This window comes from Ursus arctos, unplaced genomic scaffold (assembly GCF_023065955.2).
Source record: "Ursus arctos isolate Adak ecotype North America unplaced genomic scaffold, UrsArc2.0 scaffold_22, whole genome shotgun sequence".
Taxonomy (NCBI): Eukaryota; Metazoa; Chordata; class Mammalia; order Carnivora; family Ursidae; genus Ursus; species Ursus arctos.
The window spans coordinates 58,812,447-58,825,657 of NW_026622897.1; the positions used below are offsets into that span (position 1 = coordinate 58,812,447).

Sequence of the window (13,211 nt, forward strand, 5' to 3'; positions counted from 1 at the left end):
CTCTACACTGCTTAGTGATAGGACTTTCTGAGCAGGATGGCACAAGGGATAAACACATGAATTCACATGGCTCCAGAGGACCTGTTGGGACTAATGCGTTTCATCCAAGGGAAGCAAATTCTTCTAAATTCATGTGTCTTGAGTCAGTAGCTAATTTTTACCTTAATTTTACAGACCACTAAAAGAAAACCGTAGAAATATAGGACAAAAGATGACAACAAACCAAAATGGCAACTTCTCCACTGACGTTTCAGACTTCCTCCTGAATTGTTTTGCCAGGTCCCCCAGCTGGCAGCTTTCTATCTCCCTGCCCCTCAGCCTCCTCTTCCTCCTGGCCATGGGGGCCAATGGTATTCTTCTGATCACCATCTGGACGGAGGCCTCTCTCCATGAGCCCATGTACTACCTGCTCAGCCTCCTCTCCCTGTTGGACATCGTGCTCTGCCTCACTGTCATCCCCAAGGTCCTGGCCATCTTTTGGTTTGACCTCAAGTCCATCGGCTTCTATGCCTGCTTCCTCCAGATGTTCATCATGAACTGCTTCCTTGCCATGGAGTCCTGCACATTCATGGTCATGGCCTATGACCGCTATGTGGCCATTTGCCACCCGCTGAGGTACCCATCCATCATCACGGACCAATTTGTGGCAAAGGCTGCTATTTTTATTTTGGCCAGGAATGTTATTTCTACATTGCCTATCCCCATTCTATCTTTACGACTCCATTACTGTGGGAGAAATGTCATTGAGAACTGCATCTGTGCCAATATGTCTGTCTCCAGGCTCTCCTGTGAGGATGTCACCATCAATCGCCTCTACCAGTTTGCTGGAGGCTGGACACTGCTAGGATCTGACCTCATCCTCATCTTCCTCTCCTACAGCCTCATCCTTCGGGCTGTGCTGAGACTCAAGGCAGAGGGTGCCATGGCCAAGGCCCTGAGCACATGTGGCTCCCACTTCATCCTTATCCTCTTCTTCAGCACCATTCTTCTTGTCATTGTGCTCACTCATGTGGTGAAGAATAAGGTCCCCCCTGATGTGCCAGTCTTGCTCAATGTCCTCCACCATGTCATCCCTGCAGCCCTCAACCCCATTGTCTATGGAGTGCGAACTCAGGAGATCAAGCAAGGAATCCAGAGAATACTGAATAGGCGGTGGTAGTGAGGACAACTGGATCTCTGCATTCCTAGTAAAGGATGAGTTTGGAATCAATAACGATGGAGTGGGCTGAAGAACCCTGGAGATCAAGCAAGGAATCCAGACATTACTGAACAAAGTGTGGTAGTAAGGACAACTGGATCTCTGCATTCCTAAGATAGGATGAGTTTTGAATCAACAATGGGTGAGTGGGTGGAAATTCGTATCTATGATTTTCAATCTCAAAATGGATAAATTGGATATTGTTTTTTCCTAAATAAAACTTAAATGTCATAATAATTTCCCCTCCATTTCTCCTTTAACAATATACTTAACCTCTTTTCCTTTTCCCATACATATTTTCCTGTTTCGACAAAATACTGGGGTTCCTTCATGCAGGTTCTAAAGTGAGAAATTTATGTTCCTAAATATATACCTATTAATATGTCATGACTTAAAATCAGTGAATATACAAGTGTGGATACTTTGGGTTAAAGTGGTGTAATTATTTAATGCTTTCTTATTCTGATTTCCACTGAAGGGAATATATTGAAGACAAAGAATATTAGCGAAATTTCAGTCCTGAACGATGGAAGTTTGCTGCTGGTCTGTAACTGGGTCTGCAATTGGGTGGACATTAGGAAATGGGCATGAGAAGAGGAGAGGATTTTTGCGTGCATTTCTCATTTGTGCAACAATTAGCAATGAGTTTGATTAGATTCAAGAGCCTCCCCAATGGATTTGTGCTTAGGACACTTATCTTTGGATCCAGGCTGCCATCGTTCAGGGTTTGCACACATAGCTCTGCTGATGAGTTAAAGATTTTTTAGGGGTTGTAATATATGATTCACTAATAATAACTAAATTTTGAAAAATGTAATCCCTGAACACTATTTTCATATTAATTGGACCATTTCTAAGCATACGTTGTGTTCTGGGAATTCCGTTGGCTATTAAGCAAAAAATAGAATATTTGTGCTATTGGGAGCCCACAGTTTGATTAGGGGGAATAGAAATATGAGAGTGAGAAATGGAATAAGGTACCTACAGGCAGTAGGGTACCTGGCAATATAGGAAACCACTAGATGTATAAAGATCTGAACTGTAAGCCTTGGACAACTACCACAAAATAGGTGGGTTCTAGGGAACAAATGAGGTACTTTCATTGTGTTTCATATTACTTATCTACTATACCAAAGAACAGTGAATCTAATATTTTGTGCTTCAATAACAACTTATAAGTGTGTTTCCTTGTTTGACCATGGAAGGAAAACCTCTCAACGGTCCAATACTAATAGTCTCATCAAAATCTGGGTCTTACACCCTTCACTGGTTCATCCTTGTACTACTTAACCTTTCATTCAGCAAACTCTGTCCATTTCCTTGTCTTCTCTATCTCACAGTGAAAAACAATAAATGGATATTTCATTCCTCTGCTCCTGGATATCACTGTGAGCTACATTTGAGTGATAAACATATGCTCATGTATTTAAGAAGCAATAGCTAAAAGCACATAATCAGCGTTTGAACTGGGAATAATATAGTTCCAAAAATAAAAACAGAAAGTCCAGATCCAATGAGGTTCATACTATAGATGTCCTTTTTCTTTGTTACTTCAAAAAGAATTCTCCAATATCTCATTCTCTCACATATTTCAACATAAGATAAAATGACTTGGTTTAAATGCAGGTAATACCAACAGGAAGGTCTTACAAGTAGGAAGATATAATATGCTAAGGTAAATTTAAGCTATAATCTCTTAGGGAAGATTAAAAGTCTACCAGTTTTAACACTATCATATATTAACATCTATTCATCAAGGGACCAAAAACCTTTAGGACTGATCTCTACCATGGTCACATTGTACAACAAACCCAAATCTCCCCAGTTAGCTGTTAGAAAACGAACAGGGAATGCCCCAAAAGGGCTACATCAGGGGATTTAAAGCGTGTACCACCCAAGACTGAGAAAATCTGACACAAGTCTTCTCTTCCAAATAGACTGGTAAGATCTTTATATTTAAAACATATATTTTTGAAAGCTTTGCAGTGACCTGTTGATATGCAACTTTTACACATTTATGGCTCCCATCAAAGCAGTATTAACACAAAAAAGCAGTATTGACAGGTTCATTTCGTAAACAAGGGGAACAGATTAGCGATGGCCTTGTCCCAAAAATAACTGATACTAATAAGCATCTCCTCCAGAACAATGGTGTTCAATGTGAGCCACACAATTTTAAACGTTTTAGCAGTCCCGTTAAAATATAAAAAGTTAAATTGAAACTAATAATGTACCTTACTGAATCCAATATATCTAAAACATTATAATTCCACCACATAATCAATATAGGAAAATTTAATAATAACATATTTTACATTCTTTTTCTGCACTAGGCCATCGAAATACAGTGTGTATTTTATATTTACAACATATTTCAGTCAGGACAATCACACTGCAGGTGCCCAGTAGCCACGTGTGGCTAGTAGGTGCTACACGGGTCGGATCCGCACTAGGTCTATGGCTTCAAAGGCAAATGAAAAATGGGTAGGAGAGCAATTGAATTGAGAAAAATTTATCCTTCCTGGAAAAGAGCTAAAGCCAAATTCTTTCTAAATGGCTGTGATTTTTCTCTTTCTTATGTTTTTCCACATGGAGAAAAGAAAGATGGATAAAAAGAAAATGGATAATAACGTCTTTGTCCTAAAATGCTACATGACGTGAGTGCTTATGTCCCAGCACCAATGTGAGAAGAGTAAAATAAGAGAACGCTCATTTTTTGGCTTCTTACAACACACAGCCCTCAACTCCTACAGCGACAGATTTGCAATAGAGCCATGTATAAACCTTGGAAGTCATAGAACCTAAGGAAAAATGTAAATAGAGACTTTACTCATGATAAGGCAGGAATATTAGTGCTAGGGGAAGCACTGGATGTTAGTGTCAAAGGTTGCTCAAAAGGTAGATGATAATAATCATAGTTTGTAATTCATTAAACTGTTTTTAACACTACATGTACATATGAATATTTTAAGTTAGTTATTTTGTGCTCTATTATTTTAATAAATATATTTTATATGAAATGCTTAAAGTGAAAGTGTTGTAATTATTCAATAAAATATTACAGTAGGAAGTAGGTCTCTTCAAACTAGACAGAAATATCCAGAAACTGTTAAAACTCAGATTTTCTTGGGGAGACTTTTCAGTTTACTCACACATTACCCATATTTGGACCTTTCCTTCAATGACCTGAGAAAGTGAAACAGATATCTGAGACACAACTGACATTGGATACTGGGCCCAGAAAACAAAGCAGAGCACATATGAGAATGGTGATGACCCTTTAGGTCCACAGTTAACACCATTTTGTCTGCAAAATATGCATTTACTCCTAATACAGACAAATCCTTGCTATGGTGCTAGGGTTGCAGTAGAGAGCAAGATAGGCAAGGTCCATGTTTATAAGTGCAAAGGGTCTGTGCCTGGGTGAGAAAGAGTTCCAAGAAGCAAGGAGAAATATCAATATGTAGGAAGAACATAGCCAAGGAGAAGCCAAGGTAGAGTTCTAAGAAGGTGACCACTTGGCAGAAAGTCAGGACCCAAAGCTAGAATAGGATTTCAAAGCCTAGACAGAATATTGCAATAGGAACTTCAGTTTGAGCCAAAGAAGTAACACAATTGTATAAACTGAAGATATTGGGGCTGAAAAACAGCAGGCCCTTCATTAAAAACAGGCACAATCCAGAGGAAATGTATCACAGTGTAATCTAATAGAAATGATAGCTCAATACTAAGACCTCTGCATTCCAAAATATTAATCAAATAATTACGTTATTACTCCAGCATGCCTAGATTAGGTGTCACATGGGGGAAAACTGAGACAATTCACAGAACTGTGAATCTTTCTGCATCTGGTAGAACCCGGGAAAAGAGTAGCAATCTAACTCCAGGACTTCGGACACACTGTCCTTTTTCAGAGTTTTCCAAACTTTCTGGTTATGAATGAAATATTTGTTTACATTTTCTGTAACAGTTTACATCTCTTTACATTTTCTTTCTATGTAATTGTAAATCTTGCTCTAATGTTCTGAGTTTCATTTTGGATACATGAAGCTTTATTTTGTATATATTTACATATACATATTTTGTATATATGAAGTCTCATATGAAGGTTACTGGCAATGCTCTATCATTTTAGTGAATGCTTTCATTCTTAAAAAAGATGTACGGCCTACACATGGGCTTTTATAGCAGATTTCACTGTGTGGGGCGGGGAGGAGAATGAAAGGCATAGACATGGAAACACTTTAAACTAAAAAACGGAAAGAAATAATGCTGAAAACAATGAAGAAGTGACCTGATGAGTGATGACATAATGTTACTTAATCTAGTATTTGTGTACTTGGTAATTGAAGGCAGAGACAGAGACAAAGTACAGGAGCAAAACATACTGCCAACGTTTATAAAACATACAGAAATAAAATGCATAGTAAAAATGGAAGATTGATAAGAAGGGGTGAAATAGAAGCAAGTTTGTATGAATTTGTATTTTATACATGGAATAGAATAATATTAGAAATTTGACTGTGATAATAGAAAGATGCATTTTTTAAACACTACTGCTTGTAACAGCAGAAGTTTTCATTAAAAAGCCAAGCTTTTTAAGGTCATATGGTCTCTGTTGCAACTGCTCTGACATATAGAGTAAAAGAAGCCATGAGTGGGTATTAATCACATCGACATAGCAAATGCATATGGTTAAATCACTGGCTCAGGAAGGGGTGGCAATTTTGGCCCCTGGGACACATTTGGCAATGTCTAGAGTCGTTTTTCTCATTACAACTGTGCGGATAGAGGTGAGTTAGAGTGTATGGTGCTACTGACAACTAGTGAGGAATGCTATTAAATATGCCACAATATATAGAACAGACTCACACACAAAAGAAAATTGTCTGAACTGTCATTACAAGCTGAGAAACTCTGGTCTAAATAATCCAAATAAAAAGCACAAATTGACATATGGGATTTGGAAGGAGGAAAAAAAAAAAGCAAGTCTCATCTATATGCTAACAAGAAATTCACTTTCAATATAAAAGCACCAGCGGGTCATCAACAAAAAGTGCTGGAATAACTGGCCAGCCATCTGCAAATAAATAAATGAATGGATAGAAAAATCAAGACACAGTCTTTGCTCCTTTCAGAAAAAAATTAACTCAAAATGGAACATGGATCTCAATATAAAAGGCCAATTTATAGGGGCGCCTGGGTGGCGCAGTCGTTAAGCGTCTGCCTTTGGCTCAGGGCGTGATCCCGGCGTTCTGGGATCGAGCCCCACATCAGGCTCCTCTGCTATGAGCCTGCTTCTTCCTCTCCCACTCCCCCTGCTTGTGTTCCCTCTCTCGCTGGCTGTCTCTATCTCTGTCAAATAAATAAATAAAATCTTTAAAAAAACAAAAGGCCAATTTATAAAGATCCTAGAAAGTAACATAGGAGAAAACCTAGATGACCTTGGGTATGGTGATGCCTTTTTAGATACAACACCAAAGACACAATCTATGAAAGAAAGAACTTATAACCTGGACTTCATTAAAATTAAAACCTTCAGGGCACCTGGGTGGCTGAGTCACTTAAGGGTCCAACTCTTGATTTTAGCTCGGGTCATGATCTCATGGTCCTGAGATGGAGCCCTGCTACTGGACTCCAGGCTCGGGGAGTCTGCTTCATCCTTCTCCCTCTCCCTCTGCCTCTACCCCTGCTCATGTGCTCTTTTCCTCTCCCTCACTCTCCAATAAGGAAATAAATAAATCTTTAAAATATAATCTAATTACATTAAATTCGCACTCAGAAAATCAATGTCCAGAGAATGAGAAGTTAAGTCATAAACCAGGAGAACAGAACACACACCTCAAGAACACACTGAACACACACCTCACCAAAGATGCACAGATGAAAAAAAACAAACAAACAACAAACAACAAAACATATGAAAAGCTGCTCTATGTCATAGGTCATCAGGGAAATGCCGGTTAAAACCACAATGAGATATCATCATACACTTATTAGAATGGCCAAAATCAAGAACACTGACAATGGTGCATGCTGGGAAGGAGATGGAGCAACAGGAACTCTCATTCACTACTGGTAGGATTGGAAAATGCTACAGCCACATTAGAAATGATTTGGTGGTTTCTTACAGAACAAAACATGCTCTTACCATTTGATCCAGCAAAGGCACTCCTTGGTTTTTACACAAAGAAGTTGAAAACGCATTTCTATACAAAAACCTACACAAGGATTCTTTATTCATAATTGCCAAAATGTACAAGCATCCAAGGTGTCCTTCAGTAGGTGAATGGGTAAATAAACTGAGATATATCCAATGGAATACTACTTAGGCCTAAAAAGAAATGAGCTATCAAACCATGAAAAGACATGGAGGAACTTTAAATGCATCTTATTGAGTGAAAGTAGGCAGTATGAAAAGGCTACATAATATATGATTCCATCCATATAACATTCTGGAGAAGGCAACACTACAAGACAATAAAAAGATCAGAGGATCCTGGATGAGGGAGGGGGGTGATGGAGAGAGGAGTAGGCAGGGCACCGAGGATTTGGGGCGTAATGAAAATACTGCGTATGATATTATGATGATAGATATGTGCCATTATTCATCCTGTGCCTGCCTTGGTTCCAGACACCCCACCAGGACACCCCCTGTGCAGAGTTCCCTGGGACACCCCCACCCACACAAGGTTCAGATCCAGCCACTCCAACAGGGCATCCCTGTCTCCTGAGTAGCCCAGGACATCCTGGACTGTCTGCTTTAAATACAGCTGTCCTACCAGAGTGCCTTCAGTGTGGAAAGCCCCAAGACACACAAGCTTCCACCCACTCCACCTTCAGCTATCCTGCCAGGGTACCCATTGCACATAAAACTCCCCAGCTCATGCCCACTTAAGCTACAGAGGTCTGGCCTGGGCATCCCCTGCACAGAACATCCCAGGACTTGACAAAACTCATAGCTCACCTTCAGACCCCAGCAACCCAGCAGCCCTGCCAGGGACCCCTCTGAATAGAGTTTTCCAATGCTCTGGTTTATACCCACTTCCACTTCAGCTATTCTGCCAAGGTACCCTCTTTGCATAGACACCAGGACCCACCCCACCCCAGCTTGCACCCACTTCAGCTGCAGCTGTTCTACCATGGTGCCCTCTTCATATAGAGCCCTGGGAACCCCACAGCCTGCACCCACTTTGGCTTCACCTGTCCTGCCTGATTCCTTTCTGAACAGACAGCCTTAGGACCATCCCAAACCACGCCCACTTCAGCTGTGGCCATCCCACCATGAAGCTCCAGCATGGAGTCCTCCTCAATTCCCAGCCCACAACAGCCACAGCTCCTATCAGCCAGTAACCAAGCACACATGGGCCACACAGAAGATGACCCTACCTAGGGTTATTCCTTCCAGTTTAAGAGAAGTAGCTGTTTCACCTAATTCATAGAAACAAACACTGAAGTCAAAGAAAACTGGGACACAGAGGAAAACACTCCAGAAGAAAGAATAAGGTAAAACCTCAGAAAAACAACTGATTGAAGGGAGTAAAGCAGTGTGCCTGATAAAGAGTATAAAGTGATGGCCATAAAGCTGCACACAGGCCTTGAGAGGAGAGCGGGAGAACTCAGTGCGACCTTCAACACAGAAATAGAAAATACATATTTAAAAAAAAAAAATCAGAGCTGAAGAATACTGTAACTGATGTGAAAAATACACTGAGGGATTCAACAGTGGATTAGAGGATGTATAAGAAAGGATCAGCAGTCTGGAAGACAGGATAATGGAAAGAAATCACCCAAGCTGACGAGGAAAAGAAAAAGAAATTTGAAAAAATGAGGATAGGTTAAAGGATCTCTTGAACAACATCAGCCAAACAAACAATCACATTATAGGGGTCCCAGAATAGGAAGGGAGAAAAGGGGGCAGAAAGCTTATTTGGAGAAGTAGCTAAAACTTCCCTAAGCTCGGGAAGGTAATAGAGATCCAGCGCGGGAAGCACGGAGAGCTCCAAACAAGACGAACCCAAAGAGGTTCACACCACAGCACATAGTAATTAAAATACCAAAGGATAAAGAAAAAGAGAATTTTAAAAGCAGCAAAAAAGAAACAAAAAGTTGTATACAACAGAAATCCCATAAGACTATCAGATGATTTCTCAGAGAAATGTTGCAGGTCAGCACAGGGTTATGATATATATTCAAAGTACTCATATATTCAAAGGAAAAAAACTTAACAATGAAACATATTCTATTTGACACGGTTATCAATTTAATACAGACAGCTATACACTTAGGATGTTTTAGTTGAACCTTATGGTAACCACAAACCCAAAACTTATTAAGAAATAGGAAAAAAAATAAATAAAGAGAAAGAAAGCCAAACATAGCACTACGGAAAATCATCAATTACAAAGGAGAGCACGAGGAGACAAAAACAAAACAAAACAAAACAAAAAAACAAAATGGCAATTACTACAAACCTATCAATAGTTACTTTAAATGTGAATGATCTAAATGCTACAATAAAAAGACATAAAGTGGCAGAATGGATTAAAAAGACAAGACCCATCTATATGCTGCCTACAAGAGACTCACTTCGGACCTAAAGACACATGCAGACTGAAAGTAAAGGACTGAAAAACATTTACCATACAAATGGAAGCCAAGAAAAAGCCAGGGCAGCAATACTTAGATAAAATGGACTTTAAAACAAAGACTGCAACAAGAGACAAAGAAGAGCATTACATAATGATAAAGGGATCAATCCAAGAAGAAGATATAACAGTTGTAAATATCTATATACTCAACAATGAAGCACCTAAATACATAAAGCAAATATTAATGAACAAAGGGAGATATTGTGATACAATTACAAATGTATAATTTATATGTATATATTTATATATTTATAAATTATATATTTAAATTATAAATTCATAAATATATATTTATATATTTATTTTTATATATTTATATATTTATAAATATAAAAATATAAATTATATATTTATAAATTATAAATGTATATTTATATATGTATAAATTTATACATATTTATATGTGTATAAATTATAAGTGTATAATTTATATTTATATATTTATAAATTTTATATTTTATAAATATATAAATTATAAATTTATGATATATTTATATATAAATATATACTTATGAATATAAAAATATAAATTATATATTTATAAATTATAAATGTATAAATGCGACTTTAATACCCCACTTACATCAATGGATAGATCATTCAAGCAGAAAATCAATAAGGAAACAATGTCTTTGAAAGACACATTGGATCAGAAGGACATAAGAGATATATAATCTATCCAAAAACAACGGAATACACATTCTTCTCAAGTGTGCATGCATCATTATCCAGGATAGATCACACATTAGACCACAAAACAAGTCTGAATAAATTTAAGCAGATTGAGATCATATCAATTTCCAAGGAAAATGGTATGAACTTAGAAAACCATCACAAGTAAAAACACGGAAAAATACACAAATACCGAGAGGTTTGACATGCTATTAAACAATCAACGAGTTAACAAATAAAATAAGAAATAAAAAATACATGGATAAAGTAGATATGATACACACACACACACAAACACACATATATAAAACTAGATGACAGGGAGAGATTTTAGTTGCTCCTTTATTTCTCCCATGCTTTCCCTTGAGAGCATCTTTACCAACCCTGAAGCTACTGAGTAGGAAAAAGAACTGCAGAGCACTTGTCATGGCCAGGTACTTGTAAGCACTGAGAAGGCCCTTTTTGTCCCAGCTGGGATCCATGCAATGTCACCAATTTCACTGAATAATTCCTGGACAAGAGTAATGTTGGAGCTCGGATAATGGAACGTTACCTTGAGGGGCTGGTTTGCGTAGGGTGTAGGAAAGAAGAAATAATAAAGCCCAGGAAGTAATAAACTTTCTCTGAGGTGATGATCACAAAACCCACCTGGAGAACTTGCAACCTAGAACTTGATCTTCTTCTCTTCCTCTATCCCCATGTATATTTTCTACAGGAGCTACTTATTGTCCCAGGGACATATGCATACAGGATATAAAATAAGAAAATAATAATAATATGGAAAAAAGGCAGTGAAGAGCCATATCATAACAATCAGAATTAATGGGCTAGAAAGAATAACAATTAAGGATAAATTAATAATGCTTAGCATGTAAGCACAATGCAAGTATTTATTAGATAAATAAAAGCATTAATAAATGTCTTCAGAGACTTAAAAACAGATATTGGAAATATGAAGTTGCTACATTCACTTATAATACAGAAGTAATTCTTTTTGTAAAGATTTTATTTGTTTATTTATTTATTTACTTACTTACTTACTTAGAGAGAAAGAGAAGGTGTCAGTTAGGAGGGGCAGAGAGAGAGGGAGAGGGAGAATCTCAAGCAGACTCCCATCTGAGCATGGAGCCTGCTGCGGGGCTCGATCTCACAACCTCAAGATCATGACCTGAGCTGAAATGAACAGTTGGACGATTAACCAACTGAGACACCCAAATGAGATCCAAGAACTAATTGTTTTAAAAAATAAAATAGTTGAGGAGGGTATGTGTTGTGATGAGCCCTGGGTGTCATATGCAACTAATGAATCATTGAACACTACATCAAAAACTAATGATATGCTGGCTAACTGAACATAATAAAAAAATAAAAAAATATTTATGTATCTTTGAGATTTCAAAGATATTTTCATGAAATGGGAAATGTTCACAATATAACGTTAAGGGAAACAAACTTGAATACAAAAATGCACACACACCATAAACCCGGTTTTTTAAATGTGCACATGTTGGTTAAGTTTTCCTGTAGGGCCACGGATTGTTACAGGTTTGCTTCACTCCAAGAAACTTGGAAGACAGTGCCCTGTAACAAATATATCTGGGGCTGTTTGTTTGTTTTGCTCAGATTTTCAAATTTTTATTTTTCTTTTTCAAGATTTTACTCAAATTCCAGCTAGTTAACATACAGTGTGAATTAGTTGCAGGTGTACAATTTAGTGATTCAACACTTACAAACAACACTCAGTGCTCATTCCAAGTGCCCTCCTTAATCCCCATCACCTATTTAACCCATCCCCCTAACCACCTCCTCTCAGTTTGTTCTCTTTAGTTAAGAGCCTGTTTTTTGGTTTTCCTCTCTTGTCCACCCTATGTCCATTTGCTGTGCTTCTTAAATTCCACATATGGGGGAAATGATATGCTATTTGTCTTTCTCTAACAGACTTATTTCACTTAGCGTAATACTGTCTAGCTCCTTCCATGTCATTGCAAATAGCAAGATTTCATTCTTATTGATGGCTGAATAATTTCTGTTATATATATATACCACATCTTCTTTATCCATTCATCAGGAAATGGACATTTGGACTCTTTCCATAATTTGGCTATTGTAGATAATGCTGCTATAAACATGGGGTGCATGTATCCCTTCAAATCAGTACCTTTGTATCCTTTGGGGAAATACCTAGTAGTGCAATGGCTGGATCATAGGGTAGCTCTGTTTTTAACTTTTTGAGGAACCTCATATCGTTTTCCAGAGTGGCTGCACCAGTTTGCATTCCTACCAACAATGTAAGAGAGTTTCCCTTTCTAAATAAAAATCTGTATACAAAAAAACCCTACACATGTTTGGATCAAATTCAAATGAAAACTCACCCTGCCATATTATAGTATATATTACAAAGCAATAGGAATAAAAATAATGTGGGATTGCTGTAAGTAAAGTCAGTGATGGAACAGAAGCCAACAATGGAACAGAAACGCAGCCATATGTGCATGAACCTTTGTATATAATAAAATTGACATCTCAAATCAGTGGGAAAGGGATCAGTCATTTATCTCTATATGGAGAAAAATAAAGTTACTTAACACTGCATACAGAGGAATTATTCAAAAATACTTAATATCCCGAACAGCACCTCCACCAACAAAACAAAAAAGTTTCAGACCATACACTGGAGCCTGGCACTGATG

The 13,211-nt window shown here is 37.9% G+C and overlaps 1 protein-coding gene across 1 annotated transcript; it reads left to right on the plus strand.

The window, feature by feature from the left end:
• The first annotated feature begins 211 nt into the window (after positions 1-211).
• Positions 212-1,159, plus strand: LOC125282501 (olfactory receptor 56A3-like). Its single transcript, XM_057316912.1, has one exon. The coding sequence runs from the start codon at positions 212-214 to the stop codon at positions 1,157-1,159; it is 948 nt and encodes a 315-aa protein (XP_057172895.1).
• Positions 1,160-13,211: the final 12,052 nt, after the last annotated feature.